The sequence below is a fragment of the Dromiciops gliroides genome, chromosome 1, assembly GCF_019393635.1.
Source record: "Dromiciops gliroides isolate mDroGli1 chromosome 1, mDroGli1.pri, whole genome shotgun sequence".
NCBI classification, from domain to species: Eukaryota; Metazoa; Chordata; class Mammalia; order Microbiotheria; family Microbiotheriidae; genus Dromiciops; species Dromiciops gliroides.
In genome coordinates this window covers 622,454,714-622,480,451 of record NC_057861.1, presented here as the reverse complement: position 1 = coordinate 622,480,451, position 25,738 = coordinate 622,454,714, and the positions used below count along the sequence as shown (strand labels likewise).

General features: G+C 38.7%; 1 protein-coding gene across 12 annotated transcripts; it reads right to left on the bottom strand.

The window, feature by feature from the left end:
* Positions 1–9,838: 9,838 nt before the first annotated feature.
* On the bottom strand, positions 9,839–21,473 carry LOC122727503 (zinc finger protein OZF-like). 12 transcript variants are annotated; one of them, XM_043965076.1, is made up of 5 exons: positions 21,269–21,473; positions 20,492–20,656; positions 20,036–20,132; positions 18,101–18,258; positions 9,839–13,588 (listed from the first exon to the last, which is right to left on the bottom strand). In XM_043965076.1, exons 3-5 carry the CDS (start codon positions 20,053–20,055, stop codon positions 12,036–12,038), a joined length of 1,731 nt encoding a protein of 576 aa, XP_043821011.1. In that variant the 5' UTR covers positions 20,056–20,132; positions 20,492–20,656; positions 21,269–21,473; the 3' UTR covers positions 9,839–12,035. The 12 variants fall into 12 exon arrangements, with proteins under 12 accessions (XP_043821011.1, XP_043821036.1, XP_043821043.1 ...); XM_043965101.1 differs by having other exon boundaries at positions 9,839–13,585; XM_043965108.1 differs by having other exon boundaries at positions 18,101–18,227.
* Positions 21,474–25,738: the final 4,265 nt, after the last annotated feature.

The following is a 25,738-nucleotide window of genomic DNA, read 5'->3' as shown; positions in this document are numbered from 1 at the left end:
GTCTGGAGGGCAGCTGTAGAGACAAAAACAGAGGCCAGCTAGTACAAGTCTTCTGAAGCCGGCTCTACAATGAGAACAAGGAGGTTTCATTTCTGTGAAAGCCGTAGTTGTGGTTGAGGAAGAGGATACTTAACAAAGCTACAAAATGGACCATGGCTGGAGAAGCAGTGGGCATATCAGGGAGAGCAAGGGCCCAAAGGAATGGGGTTGGGGGTGGGGTCAGATATGTCTGTTAAAGGTCTTGGGGGGTAGAGGAAACAGAGCCATCACAAGATCAGTTAGTGGGGTTGTTGGTTAAAAATAAGCAAGGGGTCCTCACGCCAAAAAAAATTGTCTTTCCAGCAGTTTTTGCTTAAGCAGTCATGCCAAATGCCGATATGCTGCTCCCATGTATGGTCTTTCGATCTCAACAGTGCCCATCTGTTTGTAGCAGAAGAACATATGACCAACGCCAGGAAGGAAAAGGTGCTGAATGTGGTACAGATGGACATGGTTAACCACTGAGGGGCATTACGGCAGGCCCACCGGGACTTGTTTCTCAACACCACAGGCGGAGTCCTTGGGGAGATAAGGGATTATAAAGGAACCTTGCCAATCTAGCTCAAATCCCATTGCTAGCCCCAAACTCAGGTCGAGGCATTTTCCATCCCTTTCAAACCATTGATCCATAAGTCTGAAATCAAGAATTGTCTAATCTAGGTCATCCTGTCAGCCTTAACCTGGAATATCTCAAATACTTCCCTCTTTCTCAATTCCCCTGAGGTCCCTCATCCAGAACTATGCAAATTCGATCCCTCCCCCAAAAGACATATCCTTGTGGGATACGCCTACCTTGTCACTGAGCCCCCTATTAAAATAACTCCCCTCAGGAACATGGAGTCTGAAATAACAGAACATGTCCCCTGTACTCAGACGTACAATCCCCCAGCTTGTGAATCCCTTATCTTAGAAATCCCAGTTCCTCAGTCCCTCCACATTTCTGGATGTCCCTTTGCTAGTCCGTCACTTTGCCCTGGCCCTGATCTATTTATTCCTTTACCGATAGTACTGTTTCAACATTGGTTTTTCCGTCACAAGGTTCACAGACTTTGGGGGCTCTTGAGACTCAAGCATTATCTTAGATGTCTGGGAAACTTTCTAACTCCTTCAGAACCTTCTTTGCTATCCCCTCCCCCACCCTTATACACACTTCTGCCTTGGAACTTCTGACCTCACAATTTCATGGGTAGACACTCCAAACAAGGATCAAGTTGGGCCTTATGGAAGGAGAGAGCAGGTCATGATGGAAGGGAAATGACAGAGTTGGGGACAGAGTGGAGGGTATCAAACAAAGGCCCCATTGGGAGAGAGAAGACAGTGTCGAGAAATCACTTTCCTTCTAGGGGCTACTGATTCCACCTGAGTGACTATGAGACTGCATTGTTTAAACAAAAAAAGGATTAGTGTTGGGGACATGTAGACCAGGGAAGGAGGTTAGCATAACTGCCCAGCTACCTGCAACAAATTCTCCCTATTGTGATCCCCTCTAGACATTCCTCTGCTGTTCATGAAAGAGGGCTATAATGGCAGTGCTCTCTAGAGATTCACCAAGACCAACACTGAGAGTTAGAGATGGAGCTGTAACTAAAACAGAGATCCTTTGATTCAAAGGGCACTGTTCTTTCCTTCTCCCTACATACTCCCCATGCATCAACCACTTTCTTTGAGGCATTGAAGGCCCCAAAGGTGATGTCCTCATTTCTGATATTCTCAGGAAGCATTTCCGGAATTGAGCTTCCAGACTAGCTGGCATAAGCCCATTAACCTTGAGTTATGCTAAAGTTGATGGGGTACCATGACCCCAGCAGAACTGATATGAGAAAGGCTATTCCTATGGAAGTCTTTGAGTAAATGATGGCCTGTTAAGAATACAATACGGGGCAGCTAGGTGGTGCAGTGGATAAAGCACCGGCCCTGGATTCAGGAGGACCTGAGTTCAAATCTGGCCTCAGACACTTGACACTTACTAGCTGTGTGACCCTGGGCAAGTCACTTAACCCCTCATTGCCCCAGCAAAAGAGAGAGAGAGAGGGAGGGAGGGAGAGAGAGAAAGAAAAAACTGATTTTTAAAAAGCATTTCTCAAAACCATGGGATGGGGTCTACCAGAGAGCCTCTCTGGAAACACCCTCTAGGCCTGCCCTGGACCTTTTGAAGTCTTGGTCTCACTGATGGACACTGAAACAAGTCAAGTTTTTGAGAGAGAGAGAGAGAGAGAGAGAGAGAGAGAGAGAGAGAGAGAGAGAGAGAGAGAGAGAGAGAGAGCCAGGCTTGGAAGAGAATGACAGAGGAAGGGGCCAGGCTCACAAAATCACAGGAGAATAGAAATGGACATGAACTAAATGACCATCTAGTCAATGAGGTTAAGTGACTTGCCCAGGGTCACACAGCTAATAAGTGTCAAGTGTCTGAGGCTGGATTGGACTCAGGTCCTCCTGAATCCAGGGCCAATCCACCGTGCCACTTAGCTGCCCCCAATCTCCACATTTTTATAAAGAAAACTAAGGCCTGGAGAAAGGAATGGACTTCCCCCAGATCACTGAGTTGATCATTAACAGAACTGGGATCAGACTCAGGTCTCCAAGTCCCTAGTGCTCTTTCTACTGCACACAAACTTGAAAGAGGGATGGATTTCTTCCTCCTCCTACCCTCACCTCTTTTTTTCTCTCTCTCCCCCTCTCTCCCTCCTTTCTCCCTTTTCCCTTCTTTCTTCTCCTCTTTCTCTTTCTCCTCCCCCTCCTTTCTCTTTCTATTCTACCTCTTCCTCCTCCTTTTCTTCTTCTTCTTCTTCTTCTTCTTCTCTCCCTCCCTCCCCCCCCCATAAAAAAACATATTTCAAAACTTCAGAACTCTGAGCAGTGACCAGCTGGAATTCTAAAAGACTGATAATAAAGCATTTTACACTCCTCATGACAGAGATGATGGATTCAAGATACGGAATGTTTAGTCATTTAGTTGTTTGACTCTTCATGACCCCATTTAGGGTTTTTTGGGGGTTTTTTTGGCAAAGATACTGGAATGGTTTGTCATTTCCTTCTCCAGCTCATTTTACAGATGAGGAAACTGAGGCAAACTGGATGAAACAACTTGCCCAGGGTTACACAACTAATAAGTATCTGAAGTCAGATTTGTATTCAGGAAGATGAGTCTTTCTGATTCCAGGCCTGGCACTCTATCCACTGCCCCATCTCTCAAGATACAGAATAGGATCTACATTTTTGGACACAGGCAATGTGGGGATTTTTTTTTTTTTGCTTGACTATGCATTGTCACAAAGACTTTGTTTTTCTTTTTCTTTTTTTCCCCAATGGGGGAGGGTAGAAGAAAGATGAAGGGAAGTAGAGATAAGGTAGCAAAAGAAAAAAGAACAGAAAAAGAAAAGAGGGTCATTGAAGGCATCTTTTTTAAAAAATTCACAGAAGGCCAGAAAAAACAGACAAGCAGGACAGTTTTGAAAGCTACAGGTTGAATTTATTATATACTTAAAAAGAAAAATGAGCAGAACATAATAGAGATCTACAGTTTCATGTATAATACCTTTTCTCTTTACCATGTTTGTGGAAATGCTCATTTTATTTGGTGTTAAGTTCAGAATAAAAACAAACAAATAAATATAAAAAGTAGTCATGGGTAGATTTATAGTACAGGGGAAAATGCCCTTTTTTCCTCTTAGGCCTTCTCTTTCAAGATTCATTCTCTTTCACACATACATTTTGGTCTATTTTACTCTAATTCTTGGTGAGTCCCCTTTTCCAACTTGGTAAGCGATTAGTTCAAAAATATCACATTGGACATAGTAGAGTTGATACAGAAGTTAGAGATAACCTAGTTGTAAGGCAGACAAAGTGGAAATGGTTTGATAATCATGTCCATTGGAGAAATTTTTTAAAAGAAATGATTCTCTACAGGCAATGGAAATGTTTCCAATCTACTGAAAGTGTTGATCTGCATGTTCTCTTTTTAAAGTTGATGCTCTTTTTCAGAAAGCTGGAAAACAATTTTTACAGCCAGTGTTTCTGATAAAGGCCTCATTTCTAGAATATATAGGGAACTAAATCAAATTTATAAGAAAGTAAGTCATTCCCCAATTGAGAAATGGTCAAAGGATATGAACAGGCAGTTTTCAAATGAAGAAATCAAAGCTATCTATTCCCATATGAAAAAATGCTCTAAATCACTACTGATTAGAGAAATGCAAATTAAAACAACTCTGAGGTGCCACTTCACACATATCAGATTGGCTAATATGACAAAAAGGGAAAATAATAAATGTTGGAGAAGCTGTGGAAAAATTGGAACACTAATGCATTGTTGGTGGAGCTGTGAACTGATCTAGCCATTCTGGAGAACAATTTGGAACTATGCCCAAAGGGCTATAAAACTGGACATACCCTTTGACCCAGCAATACCACTATTAGGTCTGTATCCCAAAGAGATTGTAGAAGAGGGAAAAGGACCCACATGTACAAAAATATTTATAGCTGCTCTTTTTGTGGTGGCAAAGAATTGGAAATTGAGGGGGATGCCCATCAATTGGGGAATGGCTGAATAAGTTGTGGTATATGAGCAGGTGGATTTCAGAAAAACCTGGAAAGACTAACATGAACTGATGTTGAGTGAAATGAACAGAACCAGGATAACACTGTACAAAGTATCAACAACAATGTGTGATGATCAACTGCGATAGACTTAACTCTTCTCAGCAATTCTAAAGGATTCATGATGGAAAATGTTCTCCACATCCAGAAAAAAGAACTGTGGAATCTAGATGCAGATTGAGCCATACTGTTTCTACTTTCTTTTGTTTTTGTTTTTTGAGGTTTTTCCCTTTTGTTCTGATTCTTCTTTCACAACGCGACTAATGCAGAAATATGTTTAATGTGATTGTACATATATAACCTGTATCAGATTGCCTGCTGTCTTGGGGAGGGGGGAGGGAGGAAGGAAGGAAGAAAAATTTGGAACTAGGAATCTTATAAAAACAAAAGTTGAAAACTGTCTCTACATGTAACTAGAAAATAATAAAATACTTTTGTGATTAAAAAAAATTAAGTTGATGATCTTTTTAAAAACTTTGAACAGTGATTTTAAAATTCACTCTCATTTCCCAATGACTGACATCCCAATAGAACCCTCCCTTACATTCCTCTCAGATAAGATGTGTCTGCTTCTACACATGTACTACATTGCCTCTGCCAAAAGGAGGATGCTAGAGCTCTAGACCAATAATGGAAAAAGTCAGAACCCCATTGGGCTTTACTGAGTTTCTATTATATGAGTCTTCCCTACCCATTACAGATCAAACTTCATTTTATCCACATTCTTAGTAATGAAGGACCTAAAGGTCACTGCTTTTCCTAACCGGGGTTAGACCAATATTCCACAAGCCCTACTTTGTGACTGGGTTTAGGAATGGGTTGTTAAAAGATAAGAATCAAGAGTTCTATTCTCCTTCCTCAGCCTCAAAGCTTTCACAAAGTGTAGCAGTTTAGATTAAGGATCAAAGACATTGCTGCTATTTATCTCCCCTCATTCTCCAGGAAAACTAAAGATGAACCACAAGCAAAGTCTCTACTCAGACCCCACTTCCCCACCTCATTCCTGCCTTCTTTCACAGTATACTCCACAAACATGGAAAGGCCTACATATCATTAAGGAAAACCACCTACATTTTGGTGGATTCAAAGAATATTGATCATTTTTTTAAAAAAGGATACATGAATTGGGTTGATTGCTGGAACTTCAAGATAACATGAAAAAGGGTAGGGGCTACATCAAGAATCACTAAAATTGGCTTTTACTAAAACCATAGAGATTTATATTCAGTCTGCTTGGGTCTTGGAAAAGACAACATGATGCTCTGGACTAGACCTGGAGCTAAAGGCCCTGGGTTCAAATTATGACTCACTTGCTATGTATCCTTAGACAAATCTGGATTTAACCTCTGAGCCTTAGTTTCTTCAACTGTAAAATGAGGATGATAATATTTGTACTCTCTGTCTCATTGGATTATTGAGGTTCCAGCAAGATCCTATCTATAAGGTGATTTCTAAAGCACTAGGTAAATTAGAACCAGCATTATTATGGATTTCTTTACTCTTTGCCACTCCTTCATCAATCTCAATCACAAGGAACCTTTGACCTTCTTTTCTCCATTTTCTCTGGGTCAAAGATTCTTCACCTTTTGTTTGTTTCATGAACTTTTTTTTGCCAGTCTGGTGAAGCCTATGAACCGCTTTTCAGAAGATTTTAAAATGCATAAAATCAAATCTATAGGATTACAAAGGAAATCAATCATATTAGTTATAGGAATATATATGACACACACACACACACAAGTTCACACATTCCAGGGTTAAGATTCTAAATGGACTCATCACACTTCTCTGGTTTTCTTTTCATGTGATGAGGGATACTCAATAGGAAGGTGTAGAGTAAGTTGTTTAAAGCACCTAGTAGGGGTTTTTTTTCATTCAATTCAAAGTGTTTAAGCTTACATTTTGGCCTATTTGCAAAGTAGTCTTACTTATACACTCCAAATATCAGTACCTAAAAATTAATGTACCCATTTATACAAATGGAGATAGGTACTGATCATTTTACTCCTCTTTCCAAATAATCTTTTGAAAATTGCCTTAAATATTTTTATAATTTTGTCTTTCCAGAATTGTTCTGGACATTAGTGTCACATAAACTTCTGGAGGAGAGATCTTGATCCACAAAACTTCCCTATTCCCAAGTGCCTACTCTTCTCAACTCTAAGCCATGCTGGCTTTGTGGGGCTCCATGTCAGATGTAGCTACACAATCATTTTCTCCCTTCTATAAACTGACACTGTTATCAGGAAAATTTTCATGATCATTCATGTCATCCTGATCAATGATATTGGGAAGGTAGTATGATACAAGGGAGAGATTTAGAGTCAGAAGACCTGCGTTCAAATCTTGACTATCATTACCTATCTATGTGACCTTGGGCAAGAAATTTCTCTGGGCCCCTGTTTCTTCATCTGTAAAACGAAGTTGGACTAGGTGACTTCTAAGGTCCCACCCAGCTCTCTCTATATGCTGTTATAATCACATAAGGCAGATAAATAGCCTTTCCTCATTGTCAGTTACAGGATAACATATCTTATATAGTACAACACAAAAAGGGTACCATAGAAGTGGTGGAGAGGCAGCACAGTATTGTAAAAGAACATTAGAGTGGGAATCAGAAAACCCAGCTTAGTCACAACTCTAGCACTTACTGTCTGTTTGGCTGTGGGCAAATCACTGAACCTCTGGCTTCCTTATCTGTAAATGAGCCTAATAATCCTTGTACTATCTACCTCACTGGATTATTGTAAGGAAAATACTTTGTAAGCTATAAACCACAAATGTGAGTTGTTATGTTTGTATTATAGCATTATATTTATGGGGCACACTCTAATAAATTACATGGTATGAGCACCATAGCACTCAATTGCATGCTATTAAATCTTGGTTAGTATTTCAGAGAATAACCATGGCATATACGATATGAAATGATAGAAACGATTTTTAAAAATTATTCATATTTGGCTTGGGGATGTATTTTTATGTTTACATTTAAATATGGTGTCTGAGTTCTGAGGATTCATAATATTCAAACTAAAGAATGAAACTAACATCTAAAGATATAATTAACTCAGGAGGAGCTGGAAATCAATTCCTCAGAAGCTCTCAGAATGATGCCTAGCAATAAAGTAAAGGTGACAGTCCTAAAGTTGCAAGAAACCTTCTCATTTCCATATCATCATCTTTGAGCACCTCACCCCCATTCCCACCTGTGGGCTTGGACTTTGCCCCTGGGTTGCCTGGCTCTCAGAAATGAGTGTTTGCTTTACCTTGTTATGAAACAGACCTCCAGTCCTGGTCCCCTCTGTGCCATGCCATCAGTCTACCTCCAGCCCTAACCTCTGACCCCTATTCCTGCCCCACCCAATCTTTCCAGCTCTCTTTCATATGTTAGCCTGCCTTTAGAAGGTTAGTTCTTTAAAGGAAAGGATTGTCTTGCTTGCTTTCATTTCTATCTCCAGTGCAATGCCCAACACAGAATAAATTCTTAATAACTGTTCTATTGATCTAATCTAACATCTCATATAAAGCATGGCATATAAAGGACAGGTATAACAACTCATATAAGTTGGCAGCTTATATCTAGGTATAACAAGTCATATTAGGGGCAGCTAGGTAGCACCAGAGTGCACAAAGCATTGGGCCTAGAGTCAGAAAGACTTGAGTTCAAATTTGACCTCAGACACTTATTAGCTGTGATTATGGACAAGCTTCAGTTTACTCACCTATAAGATACCTCCCAGGGTTGTTGTGAGGAACAAATGAGATACTATTTGTAAAAGCCCTTAGTGCAGTGTCTGGCTCACATTCCCTTTCTTCCCTCTTCCTCCTCCCCCTCCCAATATATATTAAACAGAAATTATAACATCTCTAACAAATGATCATCTAGCCTCTGCTTGAATATACCTGGTAACAGAGTGCTGACTAATTCCTGGGTAAACCCAAACATCTATTTCTGCCTAGAACTGCTGGTTCTCCTGATGATGAATACCCTCCTATAACTTTTAGCCACTTTTCCCACTTCTGCCCTTTGGAACAATAAATAGACCTGCTTCCTCTTCTATAGGACAATATTTCAAGCATTTGAAGATAGCTAGCATGTCTTTCCTTGGGAATCCTTTTCTTTTCTTTTCTTTTTTTTTTTGTGTGAGACAGTTGGGGTTAAGTGACTTGCCCAGGGTCACACAGCTAGTGTCAAGTGTCTGAGGCCAGATTTGAACTCAGGTCCTCCTGACTCCAGGGCCAGTGCTCTATCCACTGTACCACCTAGCTGCCCCGGGAATCCTTTTCTTTATTCAGGCTAGACATCCTCTATTAATTCAACCATTCCCTCTATGACATGGCCCTCAAACTGTCCCTGTCACTCTCCCCTAGACAAACTTTAGTTTATCAATGTTCTTCGTAAATAGTGGTATCCAAAATTGAACATGATACTATTAATTCAGTTTTACCAAGTAAGTGTGCCTATTATTTCCTGTGATCTAGATACTACTTAATATTAATTCAGCCTAACACTACATTAAACAGATGGATCATAAATACCTTTCCTTAGGTTGGGAGGTAAATTTGTATTTACATATTTTCATTTTTGTTTTAAGTGTCATGGTTTAAAAGTTTTTTCCTGCCAGTGGCCAGCCCTGGACTCACCTGAAATGCTGAATAAAATAAAGGTGTAAGGGTGTATCTTGTTTTTGTTGGGTTTTTTGCTTTTTAAAAAATACAGGACACTGCAGATTTCAAACTGTTCAAAAGTAGTTCTAGAATTTTAGAAAGGAACTTTAGACATAATTTTAACTAATCCTTTCATTTCACGATAATATAATATAGAAAGTATAAGCCATTTTGCCTTATACAAAATGCCTTTATGAGGCATTATATAGATATAAACTATTGTTCTAATTATTGTTGTTACAGATGAAGATACTAAAGCCCAGAGAGGTTTAAGCGATTCAACCAAGGACACACACAAATGTTTTGAAAACAGATTTATCATTTACTAAATTACCATGGTTGGGATCAAAATAGTTTTGTTTCTTTTTCTGTGGCAAACAGGAGTGGGTGGAGTTGATATTCAATTAGAACAAAACAGTTGTCCTATGTACAAGGCATTGTGGTGGCTGCTAGTCCTTTTGTTCTGCGAAAGAGGGGTCCCAAAGTGAATAATCTGAGGACCATTGGCTGACTAACGTACCTGTCAATGTTAATAAAAAAAGAATTTAATTAAGTAGAGTAGTGATGATGAGTACACAATGCAGATATACCTTTAAACAAATCTACTATATAGAGATTTAGATTTTTTAAAAAATTAAATGGCAGGGATTGGGGGAGATCATTCACATTAAGGAAAAAAAATACACACACACGGCCTTCCTTAAAATGGCAAACTCCACTAGCATAGTTAAAGAAATTTAACTTTATGTGAAATGTTTGAGGAACACACACCATCATATAAAGAGGGAACTATTCAATTGCATCTAAACAAAAAATCTGTATCATTTGGAGCTGAAGCCAATCCCTATGTGATGAATCCAAAAATGGCTATATTCCTTTGCTTCACTGTTGACTGCTTGTCAAGACAAGACCTTTCAAAGCACAGCCTTCCAAGATGGTCTAGTCTCATAGAACCAAGGAAAGGGGGAAAAGAGAAGTCATAACAGTGATAAGGGGTTGAAGGGATTCATTCATGAAAAAGGAAAAGAAAAGACCAAAGAAGTTGAAAAAGAAGTGTGACTACTAAAGTAAGAAGCCTAATTTAGGAAAGACTCCACAATTTATACTCATAACACCACTAAAGTACTTAGTAGTTTACAGATCTGTTTCCTTGCTATAAGATATTATCCCCATTTCACAGTGAGGGGAAACGAAAGCTCAGAGGGTGAGGTTACTTGGCCACTTGTAAGTGGCTGAACCAGGGTTTGAACCATAAATCTTCTGACTCTGAGACTTCTTTCACTATACTATACTGTTTCTCTGATTCCTTAACAGGAAGGTTGTATTCAAAAACAGTTCCTTTGAGAGGCCATATCTTTATGAGAGGCCATATTCCAACGATGCTGCTCAAAACACTTTAGCAAATCCTCTTTGGGAACCCCATTCAAAACACACACACAGAAAGTTAGTTTTATTACTTCCTACTCACACCTTATTTTTTGAACCCAAGTGGTCACAACTTGATTCTTGTCTCAGAACAACTTTTGACTGTTTCCAAAAAAACAAATCCACATTCAAAGGATAATTGGGATATTCAAAGTAGTAAGTGATAGGCTCTAAACACAGTTCCTAAAGAGAGTTCCACATATGCCTTGAATAAGAGCATCATCAATGAAATATGTTTGTAGCTTCCAAGGGGGAACTACTTTGAAAATTCCAACACTCACTAAGCTAAAAGTTATGGCCTGGTTGTTCAAAAAGAAAATAAATGAGGTATATGTTTTTATAATCATGTATCCCACTTAATTTTTGACTGGGGCAGCAGAATGAAAATTTATAAAAATCTGAAAAATGGAAATGTCACCAAATAATGATATTACTGAATTAGAGTTAGGTAGGCCAGAGAATGACATATTTGCCACCTGGGGATCAACTCCAGAATATAAGCTGAAGAAACAAAATGGTATTAAAAGGATAATTGAACAGTTTTAATTGTGTCAATCAATGACAAAACTTAGCCTTTTTAGTTTTTCTCATTAAGCTAGTATCATTCACTTTGAAAAACCCATCTGATGTTTTGACCAATGAACAGAGATATAAAATTTGTTCATAAATCTGAACTTTAAATTTTATCTTCCCACAGCCCAAACCAAGCTTCAAATTCTAATCTTGTTCACAAGGTTCTATCTATTTCCAACTAAAATGGTATTCTCAGCCAACTTAAAAAACTTTGTATTTATTCAATCTCAATGTTTCTTTGCCTACACATCCCACAACACAACCATAAGAAACACAGTGGTATTAAAAGGAGAGGAATGGAACAACTCTGTGGGAATTAATAACAAAAGGCAGCTACTGCAGCTTTTCTCTTCAGGCAGGTGTCATTAACCTTGAACAATTATCTTTTTTTTTTTTTTAAAGTGAGGCAATTGGGGTTAAGTAACTTGCCCAGGGTCACACAGCTAGTAAGTGTTAAGTGTCTGAGGGCAGATTTGAACTCAGGTATTCCTGATTCCAGGGCCGGTGCTCTATCCACTGCACCACCTAGCTGCCCCGAACAATTCATCTTTTAATGAACACCAATGCAACTATAAAATATTTCAGTTTATACAGCTGAACATTAAACTTCCATCTTTCCATTTCCTAAACCATTCAGTCTTCAGATTTAAATTTTGTTCAGTTTCTAGGTAGTTCTATTCATCTTAGCATCTTCTGCCAACTTAAAGAACACAGTCTTCTTTTCTTCAGTCCTAATGCATGTGAATTTTTTGATGGTAACTGAAGTAGGATTTATCACTGAAGCACTTCCCACATTCGGCACATTTGAAGGGTTTCTCTCCTGTATGGATTCTCTGGTGAGTTATCAAGTGGGAACTTCGACTGAAGCTTTTCTTACATATAGCACATTTAAATGGCTTTATTCCTGTGTGGGTTCTCTCATGATTAACAAGGTCTGAGCTGCGACTAAAACTTTTCTCACACATTGTACATTTATAGGGTTTTTCTCCAGTATGTATTCTCTGATGAGTTATCAGGTTTGAACTGCAGTTGAACTTCTTCTCACACATGAGACATTTATAGGGTTTTTCTCCAGTATGGATCCTCTGGTGAGTAAGTAGATGTGAACTCCGACTGAAGCTCTTTTCACAATTGTTACATTTATGGGCCCTCTCTCCGGTATGAATTTTTTGATGGGCAGCAAGATTTGAGTTCTTTGTGAATCTTTTCTTACAAATGGGACATTTATAAGGTTTTTCTTCAGTATGAATTTTCTGATGGTGTATCAGATCTGAGTTCCAAATGAATTTTTTGCCACACTGATTACATTTATGAGGTTTCTCACCTGTGTGGATTTTCCGATGTGTAATAAGGTGTGAAAACCTACCAAAACTTTTCCCACAGTCAATGCACTTATAGGGTTTCTGTCCTGTATGTGTTTTCTTATGCCTAGCAAGATTTGTTTTCTGAGTGAAGCTTTTGCCACACTCAGTACATTTATGAGGTTTCTCTCCAGTGTGAATTATTTGATGAATGAAAACATCTGACTTCTGACTAAATCTTTTATCACATGTTGAACACTTGTAGGGTCTTTCACCTGTATGGGTTACCTCATGCTGTATAAGTTTTGATTTACAAATAAAGGCTTTCCCACACTTATCACAATTATTAGTATTGTCTACTAGGTGGATACTCTCATGGTGGATAAGATGTGTCTGACTGAAGTTTTCCCCCACATTAGCACATTCATATGTTTGGGAGTTATTGTGTATTTTTTCATGAGCAACAAGGTTGGATCTCTGAGCAAAATTTTTCCCACAAACATTACACTTATAAGGCTTTTCTCCTGTATGGACTCTCTCGTGAGCACTGAGATTTGATTTCTTATTGAAGTTTTTCTCACAGATAGTGCATTTATAGGGTCTCACACTTGTGTGGCTTCTCTGGTGTGAAATAAGGTATGATCTTTTGACGAAGGTTTTATCACACAGGAGACATTTAAAGGATGTTGGTGCTGCTTGTTCTTGGAGACAAGAGATTCTATTTTCTACAAATTGGGAAAGTTCTTCAAATCGAGTGGAATTTTCAATAGTAATCAAAAGACTTATAAATCTCTTTTCTTGAGGTATGGACATACCTACCCTTTTCTGATCAGGGAATCTTGGTTCATTTTCACAGTCCCTCCCCAATTTAGGATGCAGGGAAATGTCTCTTTTGTACCATTCCGAAGGCACTGCTTCTAGTTCCCCATTTTCTGGATTTTCTTGTTGAAAAATTTCCTCTTCCTTTTCACCGTTGTCTCCTGCTGACACAAAGAGAGAATCCAAACACCATCCTCTCCCTATCTGATGTCTGATGTTGAGACAAAAAAAGTCTGCAAGTGAGTTATAATTATGTTAAATCCTGACTATATTGGGGCAGAGATAGAGGACAACATTTGGGAGGACTAAATTCTTCTAGCTGCAAAATCATATCTGATTAGGAGTAGGATTTAGTGCTTTCAAACAAGGAAATAAAAAGAGGCACATTTCCCTCCTTAAGGGAAATAGAGGACTTATTTTTCTTTAAAATAAACTATTAGTATTATGTAAATGTGAACTATTATTCTTGGGAACATTGGTTTGTGGATTTATTTCTAGGAAAGGGTCATATTCACCAGGTTTTATTAGTTGTCTTCTCCTGGGGACATGAGAAACTCCAATGAGGGTGGGAGAGTAAATAGTTAAGTCATCTTCCCTAGGCGAATATATAAACATATAAAGTTTGACACAGCAAGATAGGGTGCTTGACTTAAGTCTGGAAGACTAGGTTCAAACCCCACCTCAGAAACTTACTTTGTGCTTGACCCTGGGCATCGTGGTGCCTCAGGCTCTTCATCTGCAAAATGAGGGAGTTGGGCTTAATGCATTCTAAGGTTCCTTCTAATTCTAAATCTATGATCCTATAATATCTGTAAAATTTTCAAAGCACCTGTGCAATTGGACTGTGGGATAGCCCCTATCTATTATATGAGGGATGAACTCATAATGCCTCTGAGTCTCCTTAATAATAGGAAGCTGGTGAAGCATGGGTTCCTAGTGGTAGGGTTTCCTCATACTCATAAACATTGCCCTCTTCTATAGCTAAAGATATTAAGGACTTCAGGTTAAATTCTCCAAGGTAAACCCTATCAGGCCCCTGGTTCTTAAAATCATTTTTTTTTAAAAACCAGCTCAAACCAATAAATTACTTGCAATGATTAATCTTTTCAGATCAGAAACTGATGAGGAAGATGGTAGAACTTTGATAGGATGAAACTCTTTTTCTTCCTTTTTAAGCCAATGAATTTTTTTCCCCTTAAGTAATATCATCTACTAAAGTTTGTGACCTGCGTTATTAGAAAGATTGCCAATAAAACAATGACTTTTGAATAATTAAAGAACCAAGGTACTATATATGTAATACCCTCCACCTGATACAATCAACCCTCCCCCCCCAAGGCTATCCCTTTATCCTTACCTAACCATTCTATTATTCATGTTTCATCACTCAATTCCAAGCCATGGAAGATATAAATACAACTGATTTTAGTTTAATAAAACTAGAAATGGTCCCACCACTACATTCCTTACCTAACCCTCTGGATATAAAAACTAGTAAAGGAATTGAGTGGGATCTGTATCACAAAAATTCCCTAGGAAAGTTTAACTGGAGGGTATAGAGTATTTGTCTTAACTAGTTTTCTCTCATTCAGCATCACTAAACCACTCTTTATTCTCTATTTTATTCTTTCATCTTTCCCTCTAGCCTCAGAGGAAAAGCTGTCTGTCATCTCTAGATCCAACCCTCCACTCTGCCCCCATCTATGCTTTAGCTATCATCCTTTTCCCTTTCTTATGGGATTTTACTCCTACACTTTCCCCCTTCTCCAATACTGTCAGTTTTCCCCTTCACTGATACTTTAAAATTTTGCCTTCAAAAATGTATAGGTTTCTCTTTCCCTCCAAATAAACCTAAACTTCTCGAATAACTGGATTAACTCCATCACTCCCCTTTCTTCATTATCTATTCCTTCCGTAAACCATTGACATTAAAACAAAGTTTCCATTCTACTGAATCAGCCCTTTTGGAGGTTACCATGACCACTTCTCCTTGAGTTCTCTATTGCATTTATTGTGGTTTTGTTTGTTTGTTTGTTTGTTTGTTTTGCAGGGCAATAGGGATTAAGTGACTTGCCCAGGTCACACAGCTAGTAAGTGTGAAGTGTCTGAGGTTGGATTTGAACTCAGGTCCTCCTGAATCTAGGGCCGGTGCTTTATCCACTGCGCCACCTAGTTGCCCCCTCTATTACATTTAACACCATTAGCCATCCATTCTTCCTTAAAATTCTCTTCTCCCTAAATTTTGAGGATACCACACTATCCTCTTTCTATTCTTACCTTTTCAGTAGGCTAAAAGGGGCCTCAGATCATTTGGTCCATTTCTTTCATTTTACAGATGAGGAAACTAAAGTCAAGGATGGTGGTGATGAAATGACTTCCATATGGTCACACAGCAAATAAATGGCAGAGCTAGGACTTGAACCTAGACCTGCTGATCCCAAGAATAGTGCTCTTTTAATTATACCATGTTACCAGTATCTTCATCCTCATCCCACCCCCAATTGTCAATGTTTTCCCCAAAGCTCATTCTTTAGCCTTTTTTCTCTTTTCATTTCCTTTGTCAATTCTTTCTCATAGTTTTACTTTTCACTTGAATGATAACGACTCCGTAAATCCTAGTCTATCCTCTGACACTAGCATCAATTTCATATTTCCAAGTGCCTACTGGATAACATCAACTTGGATACCTCATCTACCTCAAACTCAATTTATCTAATATACTATATAGAACTCATCATCTTCCCTCTTCTCAAGTTCCTTTCTCAATTTTCTCATTTCAGTTAATTGTAACCAATGACCCAAGTTCATCATACCAATCACTTTCATTTTTTTATATTAACTGTCAAGCCTCTGTAATTCTTCAAAATCTGAATCCTTCTATTCCTATTACCACATCCTAGGTCCAAGATCTCATCACCTCATATTTGGATTACAACTTCCTCTTACCTGGCATACCTCTTCTAGTCTCTGTCCCTCCAATCATCCATTATCCACAGCACAAATCTTTCTAAAATAATGATATTCATCATGTTATTGTTGAACTCAAAAAACATTCAATAACTTTCCATTGTTTAATATATTGGGTCCTAATTCTTCATCCTAACATTTGAGGTTATTTTTAATCTGGCTTTTCTTTTATTTCCCAAATCACTACTCCCCAATGAATATTCTTTCATCCAATCAGATCCACCTCCTTAACTCCTCACCAAATGCCATGATCCCATATTCATGCATTGGATCATTCTATATCCCTAACTGCTCTATCTATCCAAATTCAACTTTTTTTGGGCCCGCTTCTTCAATGAAACCTGCTTTAATAATTCCACTGATCTCTTCACTTTAGGATATCACTTGCACTTACTATCTAATTAATACATTCTGGCACTTGGTTGTATTCTATTTAGTATTTTATTCTATATTGACTTTTTGTTTATTTTTTTACTGTCTTCCTAATAAGACTAAAAGCAACTTGTCATATATTTCTTTTTTATTTCCCATTGCAAATAGCAGATACTCAATAAATATGAAATAAATTAAATTAATTGACATTGCTTCATGTTTTTATTGCTTTGTGTTTTAAACATCACAAATAATAGTATTTATAACTTGACATTTTGAGTAAGATGCAATGTAGTAATATTAAATAAATACCTGTAGATGTTGCCCCAATTTATAAAAACTCAATTTTAAAAACCTGGATTTATTTTTAAAAAATGATACATCATAGGTTTATTATTCATATTATGAAAGAATTTTTATTTTGCCAAAGGATTCACTTAAGAGTTGGCTTAAGTAACCAGTTCTACGGGCTTGAGGTAGTTGGGGAACAAAACAGAAATTCCCCACGAATAAACATTCAGAATGTTTGGTTATTTTTAAAATGGTCCAGAAAATTAATGTTTTAAGACATAACTAATAGCAATAAAGACAAAGCCTCTTCCAATGTGGAATGGAACATCATAAATATTTCTGGATATTTGGTCAAGAGCATTTGGAATAAGAATACCTGTAGAGAAGAGAGGCATAGAACTATCATAGGGATACATACCAGTGTATGTCATCCCAAAATGATAACACATGACACCTCAAACTGAAGAACCTTCTGCAGTTAAGTCCCAGTTTTAATGGTCCTAGTTTTCACTTCTTAATACATTAATATAAGATCCCATTTCTATCATATACTTGCTGTGTGACCCTGGGCAAGTCACTTAATTTTTAATTATCTCAAACTACTTTTATGACTATAAGTTGCAGAACAGTTGACAATCTGCATTGGTTTATGGAGTTTTCTCATTGGGAATTCCTTATACCATTGAAATCACAGGTTAAGACAAAAAATTATGTATTCTCATACCATATTTCTAGTGATGACCCAACTCTGGAAGTTTCTCCCAAGTAATGTCCTCAGTTTTCTACTAATTTATAAAAAAAATCAAATCACAAATAAAAAAATTTCTCTGACTTTAGTCCCATGATCCCAGGAAAACTTGCTATATAGAATAAGGTATATAAAAACTGCTTTCTCTTCAGAACCAAGGACAAGCTCAGTGATATTCAGGAAGTTGGTTTATAAGTTAATTGCAAATGATGTCCTCTTCCAAAAGTATTAAAATTCAGATCCTAAATTGCACTGCAATTTCTGATGCACCAGGATTGTTCAATACTGAAGGCCTTACCCAATGAGATTAGATCCTTGCAATTCTTTGGCGTAGGTTCCCAGCCAAGAGAGTTCTGAGGAGGGTCCAGACTCACACATTCCTCTCTGGAGAAATAGACAGCTAAATCCTCGAATATCAAAGATTCCTGAAACAACATGAGACACCCCACCCAACCCCTACCCAACTCAGTACAGAAGGCTCTCAGCATGTGAGGGAAATCCATTTAAGCCAGTCCCTCTTTCAAAAAAATTAATATATTTTTATATCACCTTTATTTATAAATATGCCTTCCCCTAGCTCGTCTGCCATCCCTTGTTACAAAGAATTTTTAAAAAGAGAGATAAAAAACAGTTTGGCAAAACCAATACATCAACAATATCTGGCAGTATATGTGGTATTCCATATGCTAGTCCCCTACCTCTTCAAAGAAGGGAGGTACATTTTCTTAACTCTTCTCTAGGTCCGAGCTTGGTTACTATAATTACAAAGCATTTAGTGGTTTTGTTTTCTCCCCTCAGGGTCACACAGATAGTAAGTGTCAAGTGTCTGAGGCCGGATTTGAACTCAGGTCCTCCTGAATCCAGGGCTGGTACTTTATCCACTGCACCATCTAGCTCCACACCCCCACCCCCACCCCCACCCCCACCCCATTTTCTCTGTTCCATTTATACTGTTGTAGTCACTGATTTGCCTAGAACACTTAAAGGTTAAGTGACTTCCAGAATCCACACAGCCAGTATGTATAAACATTTGACTCCAGATATCCATTAAGCCATGCTACCTTTCAAATATTTGAAAAACAGTGATCAAGTCTTGTCTCCAAGCTAAAAGCAAAAAATTTACTCAACCAGTTCCCATATGGCAAATGCCTCATCCTTCACTTTCATCATTTGCAAAATAAGGAATCTGAACTAGATAACCTCTAAGAGTCCTTCCAGCTCTATGATCTCATCTAAATGTTTACATATGACAAAGTAAATAATCAGTATGTTCAAATGATACCAATAAAAGTCACCCCGCCCCCCCCCACCCACCCACCCCCACCCCCCACCCCCCACCCCCCCCCGTGCCTAATGGTATCCAAATCATTCAGCAATACTACGGTACCTATGTCATGGTATATTATAATTAATGGCCTAGTTCATAAGCTCACAAAAATAGAGCTGGAAGGGACCTTAAAGTTCATCTACTGCAACTCCCCCATTTTATAGATAAGAACAAAGAATCAAAGAGAAGGCCACACAATTAGTAAGCAAAAGGACGTCATGGGGTAAAATGGACATTTCACAGTTAATATTAGATTTATTTTTTGGATATCTCTGAATTCCACAACAAAAAGACTAGAAGGGGTGAGTTTGCTGAGAAATGTGAACAGTGCTTCTAGTACAAGCAAGGGGTGAGTTCTCAAATTCAGAGGGACATCCGATCAGGGTTTTCCCTCTGGGTCCTTTCCTGATTCCTTATCAGCAAGCAACATTCAGAATTTGGTTTCTGAAGAACAAACTTTGTGGAATACAGAGATTCTAATTCAAACCTTGAATCTTTTCCTACTCATCAAATTACCTCTCATTCCAGAATGGGAAAGGGAGAGAAAGAGAAAAGGCACAAAAAACAAGGAAATTGAATTAATGCTAATGCCCCAACCTTTTGCTAAGCATGGAGTTCTGAGCAAACATAATAACTTTGGCCATAAAAGACAGATCAATTTCAGTGTTCCTTGGGAGTAGACTATGGGTTTTTTTTTTGTTTTTGTTTTTTAGTGAGGCAATTGGGGTTAAGTGACTTGCCCAGGGTCACACAGCTAGTAAGTGTTAAGTGTCTGAGGCCGGATTTGAACTCAGGTACTCCTGACTCCAGGGCTGGTGCTATATCCACTTCACTACCTAGCTGCCCCTAGACCATGTTTTGAAACAAAAGATATACTTTCAGAAGGAAGCATAAATAATACCTTACCTGGGGCAACCCAGCAGCATGGATAGAGGCCATTTATTTCCTGATCTCTGGTGCTCCCCCTCTTCAGGAAGAACAGGAATCTGGAGAGCAAAGAAGGCTACAGAAGAAAGAATTCACCTAAGAGACTAGCTTTATACCCCCTACTGGTGAATATGCAGGTTCTATCCATACTTAGAAGATAACTCCACTCATAATATACCAGACACTTATAAGAAGGGCTGAAATGGGGCAGGAGGGGGGAGGATGGAGGGGTAAAGGAACCCCCAATCCATCCCTGAAGGGCATGGGGTGGTACCCAAATGATGTGGCTACAGTTCTCTCCTGAGGAAACAGATCTGAGACAACAGCACACAGTTGCACATGGATCACCACGGACATGCAGTTCAGTGGGATAAGGAAGTGAACATTCTATCTTTAACTCAACGAGGAAGCAGCACCAAGAATATAGCTACTGACCTGCAGTGAAATCTCCAGCTTGTGCCTTCCAGTTTTAATATAGCGATTCTATGATCATCTTCAATATGTATTGGTCTGCTGAGTGATATTCCTAAAAGGTTATTGTCCTTTTCCTTTTCTAATCATTTGTCACCACCCTGGCTCCAGAGGCCTCAGTTCGCTGTTCTACAAATAACACCAGCAAAGGGAATGGAATTAGGTCCTTAAGGTATCTGTTGTAAAGGAAGAAACTTTCATTTGGATATGACCAAGTCAAAGATGATCACATTATGTTATTATGAAACCTGGGCAAAACACCTTTGTGACAATAGTATGGGACGAAATGTTGAAAATTTTCCTGGCTAGTAAAAGGTTTGAGCTGCTCATTCCGGACAAAATCTGATGTGCCAAACTGCACTTAAAATCAATAGACTGTAAGGAAAATTTGGCCTTACAAGAAGAGCAGGCACAGATGTTTGTGTTAACCCTGTAGAGCAAAGGAAAGGAGGGTGAGAAGGGGTTGTTGGTGAAATGAGCTCAAGTCCCCTGAACAGAGGCAGAAGCCTCTCAGAGTGAGGGTCGGGGCTTGGGGGGTTGGGGGGTGGGGTTGGGGGCAGGCAAGTCCACAGCCCCAGACCTGGGAGGTTCCCTACAGAGGAACAGACAGGGCTCAGGCCTTCTCCCATTGAGGAAGTGTTCGCCTCCCAAAGCTGCCTCCTCTTTGACTTGGACCCCGTCTCCCTCCTGCCTCTCCCTCCACCCCCTCACCCGCTCTCTTCCCCGGAGAGCCTTCCTCACCGAGATCTGGACCACTCAAAGTATCTCCCCACCTTGGCCTGCCGCTCTGGAGGTGGGGGGAGGGGGAGGTTCCCCAATCAGGGGTTGAGATGCTTCTTGCTTGTCGCCATTTTGCTTCCCTCCCCCTTCCCTTATAAAAAAAATCCACAACCAATCATCGCCATCAACTCCGACGCCCACAGCCCATCCAGTCTGGGATGCAAAGTCTGTCTCTAGGGAACCGACAGCAGGGTACCCAAAGCCGCGTGGCTCCATGGGAAATGTAGTTCCCACAAGTCCCTAAAAGCTTAGACGCAGGGGCTGGGGGCTCGGGATGGAAGGGGAAACGAAGGGGAAAGTGCCTAAAAGATGAACCTTACCAGAAAGGGGGTGGGGGTGGGGGGAGAAAAAGCAGAGGAAACAAAACCTTTTCCAAAAATTATGTTTTATTTCACTGATACTTCTTCCCTTCTTTCACTGATGCATCTTCCCCAGAGTATTCCTAAATCTGATCCAAGGGTCTAGACCAGGGCTTCTTAAATCTTTTTTTCCCACTCGCAACGCCTTTTCGTTTTTACGCGACCCCGAGTATATAAGTATATAAAATAGTCTTTTACTATTACATAATCTTTTACTATTGCCACATTCAGTTACACCACACAAATTTAAGAAGTTAGGCTGCATAGAACCGTTCTCTTGGTTTTGCTCCTTTCATTCTGCATTATTTCATACAAGTCTTTCAGGGTTTTCCTAAAATCAATTTGCTCATCATTTCTTACAACACTAGTATTCCGTCACAATCATATATCAAAACTTATTCAGCCGTTTCCCATTTGATGGGCATCCAGACTATAAGCTTCTTTTTTTTTTTTTTTAAGTGAGGCAATTGGGGTTAAGTGACTTGCCCAGGGTCACACAGCTAGTAAGTGTTAAGTGTCTGAGGTCGGATTTGAACTCAGGTCCTCCTGAATCCAGGGCCAGTGCTCTATCCACTGAGCCACCTAGCTGCCCCTGGACTATAAGCTTCTTGAGGTCAGGAATGGTGCCTCATCTAAATTTTGCATCTCCACTGTTTCCCTTTCCTGACTATCAAACATTGAGAAGTGTGTGGGGGGGTGTTAAATAAAAAAAACCAAACAAACCAAGATGATCTCTGTTTTGAAAGAGCCTACATTCTATTGGCTGCACACAAAAGAGGAGCAGAAAAGCTAAGGAAGGTGGGGAAAGGGGAAGTAACCACAAAGTCTGAAGAATCAGGAATGGATGATCTGGGCCTTTCAAGGAAGCAGAAGATTGTGAAACCTAAGATCATATAAGCTAGTAAAAGAATGGCAGCCGCAGGATGTGAACCCAGGACTTCCTGAATCTAAGTCCAGTATTCTATCCACTAGACTATACTGCCTCTTTGTCAGAATATAGATGGTAAAAAATAATTAATGTTTCTTTCAGAGAGATGCTGAGCATCATTAAAAGAACTTTGCAACTTCTCAAAGGCAATCCAGTCTACTCTTTTCCTTCTGACCAATTCTAGGCCCTGCTCATTGTCCATTCACAGTGCAGGTCCAAGACATACATACTGATGGACCAGCTTTAATGGTTATCCATCCAATTGCTTATCATAGTCTGAACAAGAAGCATTACTGATCCACTTGGTTTTGCTTGTGGGGAAAGTTAGGTCAAACTTTTTTGAGAGATTATGGATTTTATTTAAGAGGTTCTTTGGTATTCTAGGATTTAATGCAATTAGTACAATGCTATTCACAGACAGAAACAGTTAGAGGAGTTTACCATCTATAGGGGATCCTTCTTTCATTTGATGCAGCACAAAATAGTCTTCATGAAAGTAGTAAAAAAAAAAAAAACTTTGAGGGAACATATATGTCCCTGTTTTATGCTTCACAATATTAATAATCAGAGGGTTGTCAAAGATATCTCTTATTACATTTTTCAAGAAATTTTGTATGATTCTGATACATGAGAAGAAACATCTTGTTAGGTCACCTTTTTTTCTCAATTGTTGTTTTTATTAGTCAAGAAATCCCTTAAGAAGGGAAAGGGAGAAAGTAGCAAAAAGAAAAGATGTCGTTGAAGAATATATTTCTTTAAAGTGAACACAAGAGAATAGAAAGTCCTAAAAGAAACACAGAAAAGTAGGACAGTTTTGAAAGTTATATGTTGAATTTATTATATATTTAAACAAAAAGCAAACTATATATACTAGAGACCCTCAATTTTATATACATTGTCTTCTGTTGTACTATATATGTGAAAACGTCCATTTTATTTGGTGTTTGTTAGGTTCAGAATAAACATTGTTTTTAAAAAGAAAGCTTGGGACTTAAGGTAACTTAAGACTTCATTTTTTAAAAAGGAAGGTTGAATGTTTGCTTCAATCCTCTGTGAGACAGACCTGAAGATTGTGTGAATGAAAGTTAAGGTTTCACCTACTTTTCAGGGCTCTTCCAAGAGAGAGACTAAGGCCAGTTCAACATTAAAGTTGTTTTAATTTTCATCTTTCCTTGAGAGGAAAGACTATTTGACTTTTTTTATTTCCATGCACTTTGTATAGTGCTTTACATATAGTAAGCACTTAACAAATGATTATTCATCCTTTCATTTATGTAAGATAGGCATTTTAAAATCCATTTATTTTCTTCTATCTGAATTATTAAGATGTATGAATTTTCTTTTTTTAGTGAGGCAATTGGGGTTAAGTGACGTGCCCAGGGTCACACAGCTAGTAAGTGTTAAGTGTCTGAGGCCGGATTTGAACTCAGGTACTCCTGACTCCAGGGCTGGTGCTCTATCCACTGCACCATCCAGCTGCCCCAAGATGTATGAATTTTTAAGTCAATATCTTCAGTAATCATTGAGGAGTCCTTTTAATATCTGGTAAATGTAAGGTTTGATGAAATCAAGCCAGAATCATCCACAAATAGGGGGCAGCTCGATGGTGCAATGGATAAAGCACTGGCCCTGGATTCAGGAAGACCTGAGTTCAAATCCGTCCTCAGACACTTGACACTTACTAGCTGTATGACCCTAGGCAAGTCACTTAACCCTCATTCTCCCACAAAAAAAAGGAAAAAAAAAAGACTCACCCACAAATGAGCATGTGAAGGCTTTTGCCATCAGTAGGGAATCCCACTTTCATTTGGCTTTGATATATCAGTTATATAAACTTTTATAAAAATTTAGTGCCCTATTTTATGTCACTTGATGATACTAATCATTGAACAGAATTATCTCTATGGTTACACTTACCCAGGAATCTTGCATGACCTTTAATATAACACAAGAAATGCCTTTATAAAGGAAAGTGCTGTTTTACTCTACTGAATCAATTTTTTTGGCTTTTATTTTCGTCAACAACAAACTATAAACACAGTAGAATATTGGCTTGCTGGATCTTTTGGTCAAGAGCATTTTTTCATATTGGTGTTGAATGCTTGTATTTTTTCACTTGAGAACTACCTGTTCATATGCTTTGATCATTTACCAATTGGGGTATGGCTCTTATTCTTTTATATTTGATCAATTTCTTATATATTCTTTCTTTTTTTGTGGGGCCTGAGACCTGATTTGAACTCAGGTCCTCCTGAATCCAGGGCTGGTACTTTATCCACTACATCATCTAGCTGCCCCCTATATTCTTTTTTGTTTGTTTGGTGAGGCAATTGGGGTTAAGTGACTTGCCTAGGATCACACAGCTAGTAAGTGTTAGGTATCTAAGGCCGGATTTGAACTCAGGTCCTCCTGAATCCAGGGCCGGTACTGTATCCACTGTGCCACCCAGCTGCCCCTATATTCTTTATATTAGACCTGTATCTGAGAAACTTTCTGCAAAGATCTCCCCCAAGTAATTTTTTCCTCGTAATTTTTACCTCAATTTATTTGTGCAAAATCTTTTTAATTTTATGTAGTCAAAATTGTCCACTTCATTTTCTATGATCTTCTCAAACCTGTGTTGGGTTACTGATTCTTCCCATATCCATAGATCCAAAAGACATTTTCTTCCTTTTTCCTTTAACTTGTATAGGATATGACTTTTTATATCTAGGTCCTGTATCCATTTTTGGCTTATTGTGGTATGTGGTGGGAGATACTGGTCTAAATCTGCCAGACTGCCTTCCAGTTTTCCCAGCAATTTTTGTCAAATAGGGATTCTCAACTCCACAGTAAGGGTTTTGGGGTTTAATGAACACTGTATTCATTGACTTCTATGTGTTGTGTTTCTAATGTGTGACATTTCAATTTTGTAGCAAGTACCAAGTAGTTTGATAATTACTGTTTTTTCAGTATGGTTTGAGATCCAGTATTGCTAAGCACCCTCCCTTCCCCCTTTTTCGTTATTTTCTTGCAAATCTTGATCATTTAAGGTATCCCCTTGACTTTTGGATGAATTATATTTAAGTGAGGCAGAGTTGTGCAAAGTCATCAGCCTTACTCTCTCTTCTAGAGTCATTGAAGTCCAGTGGCAGGGCAAAAGTT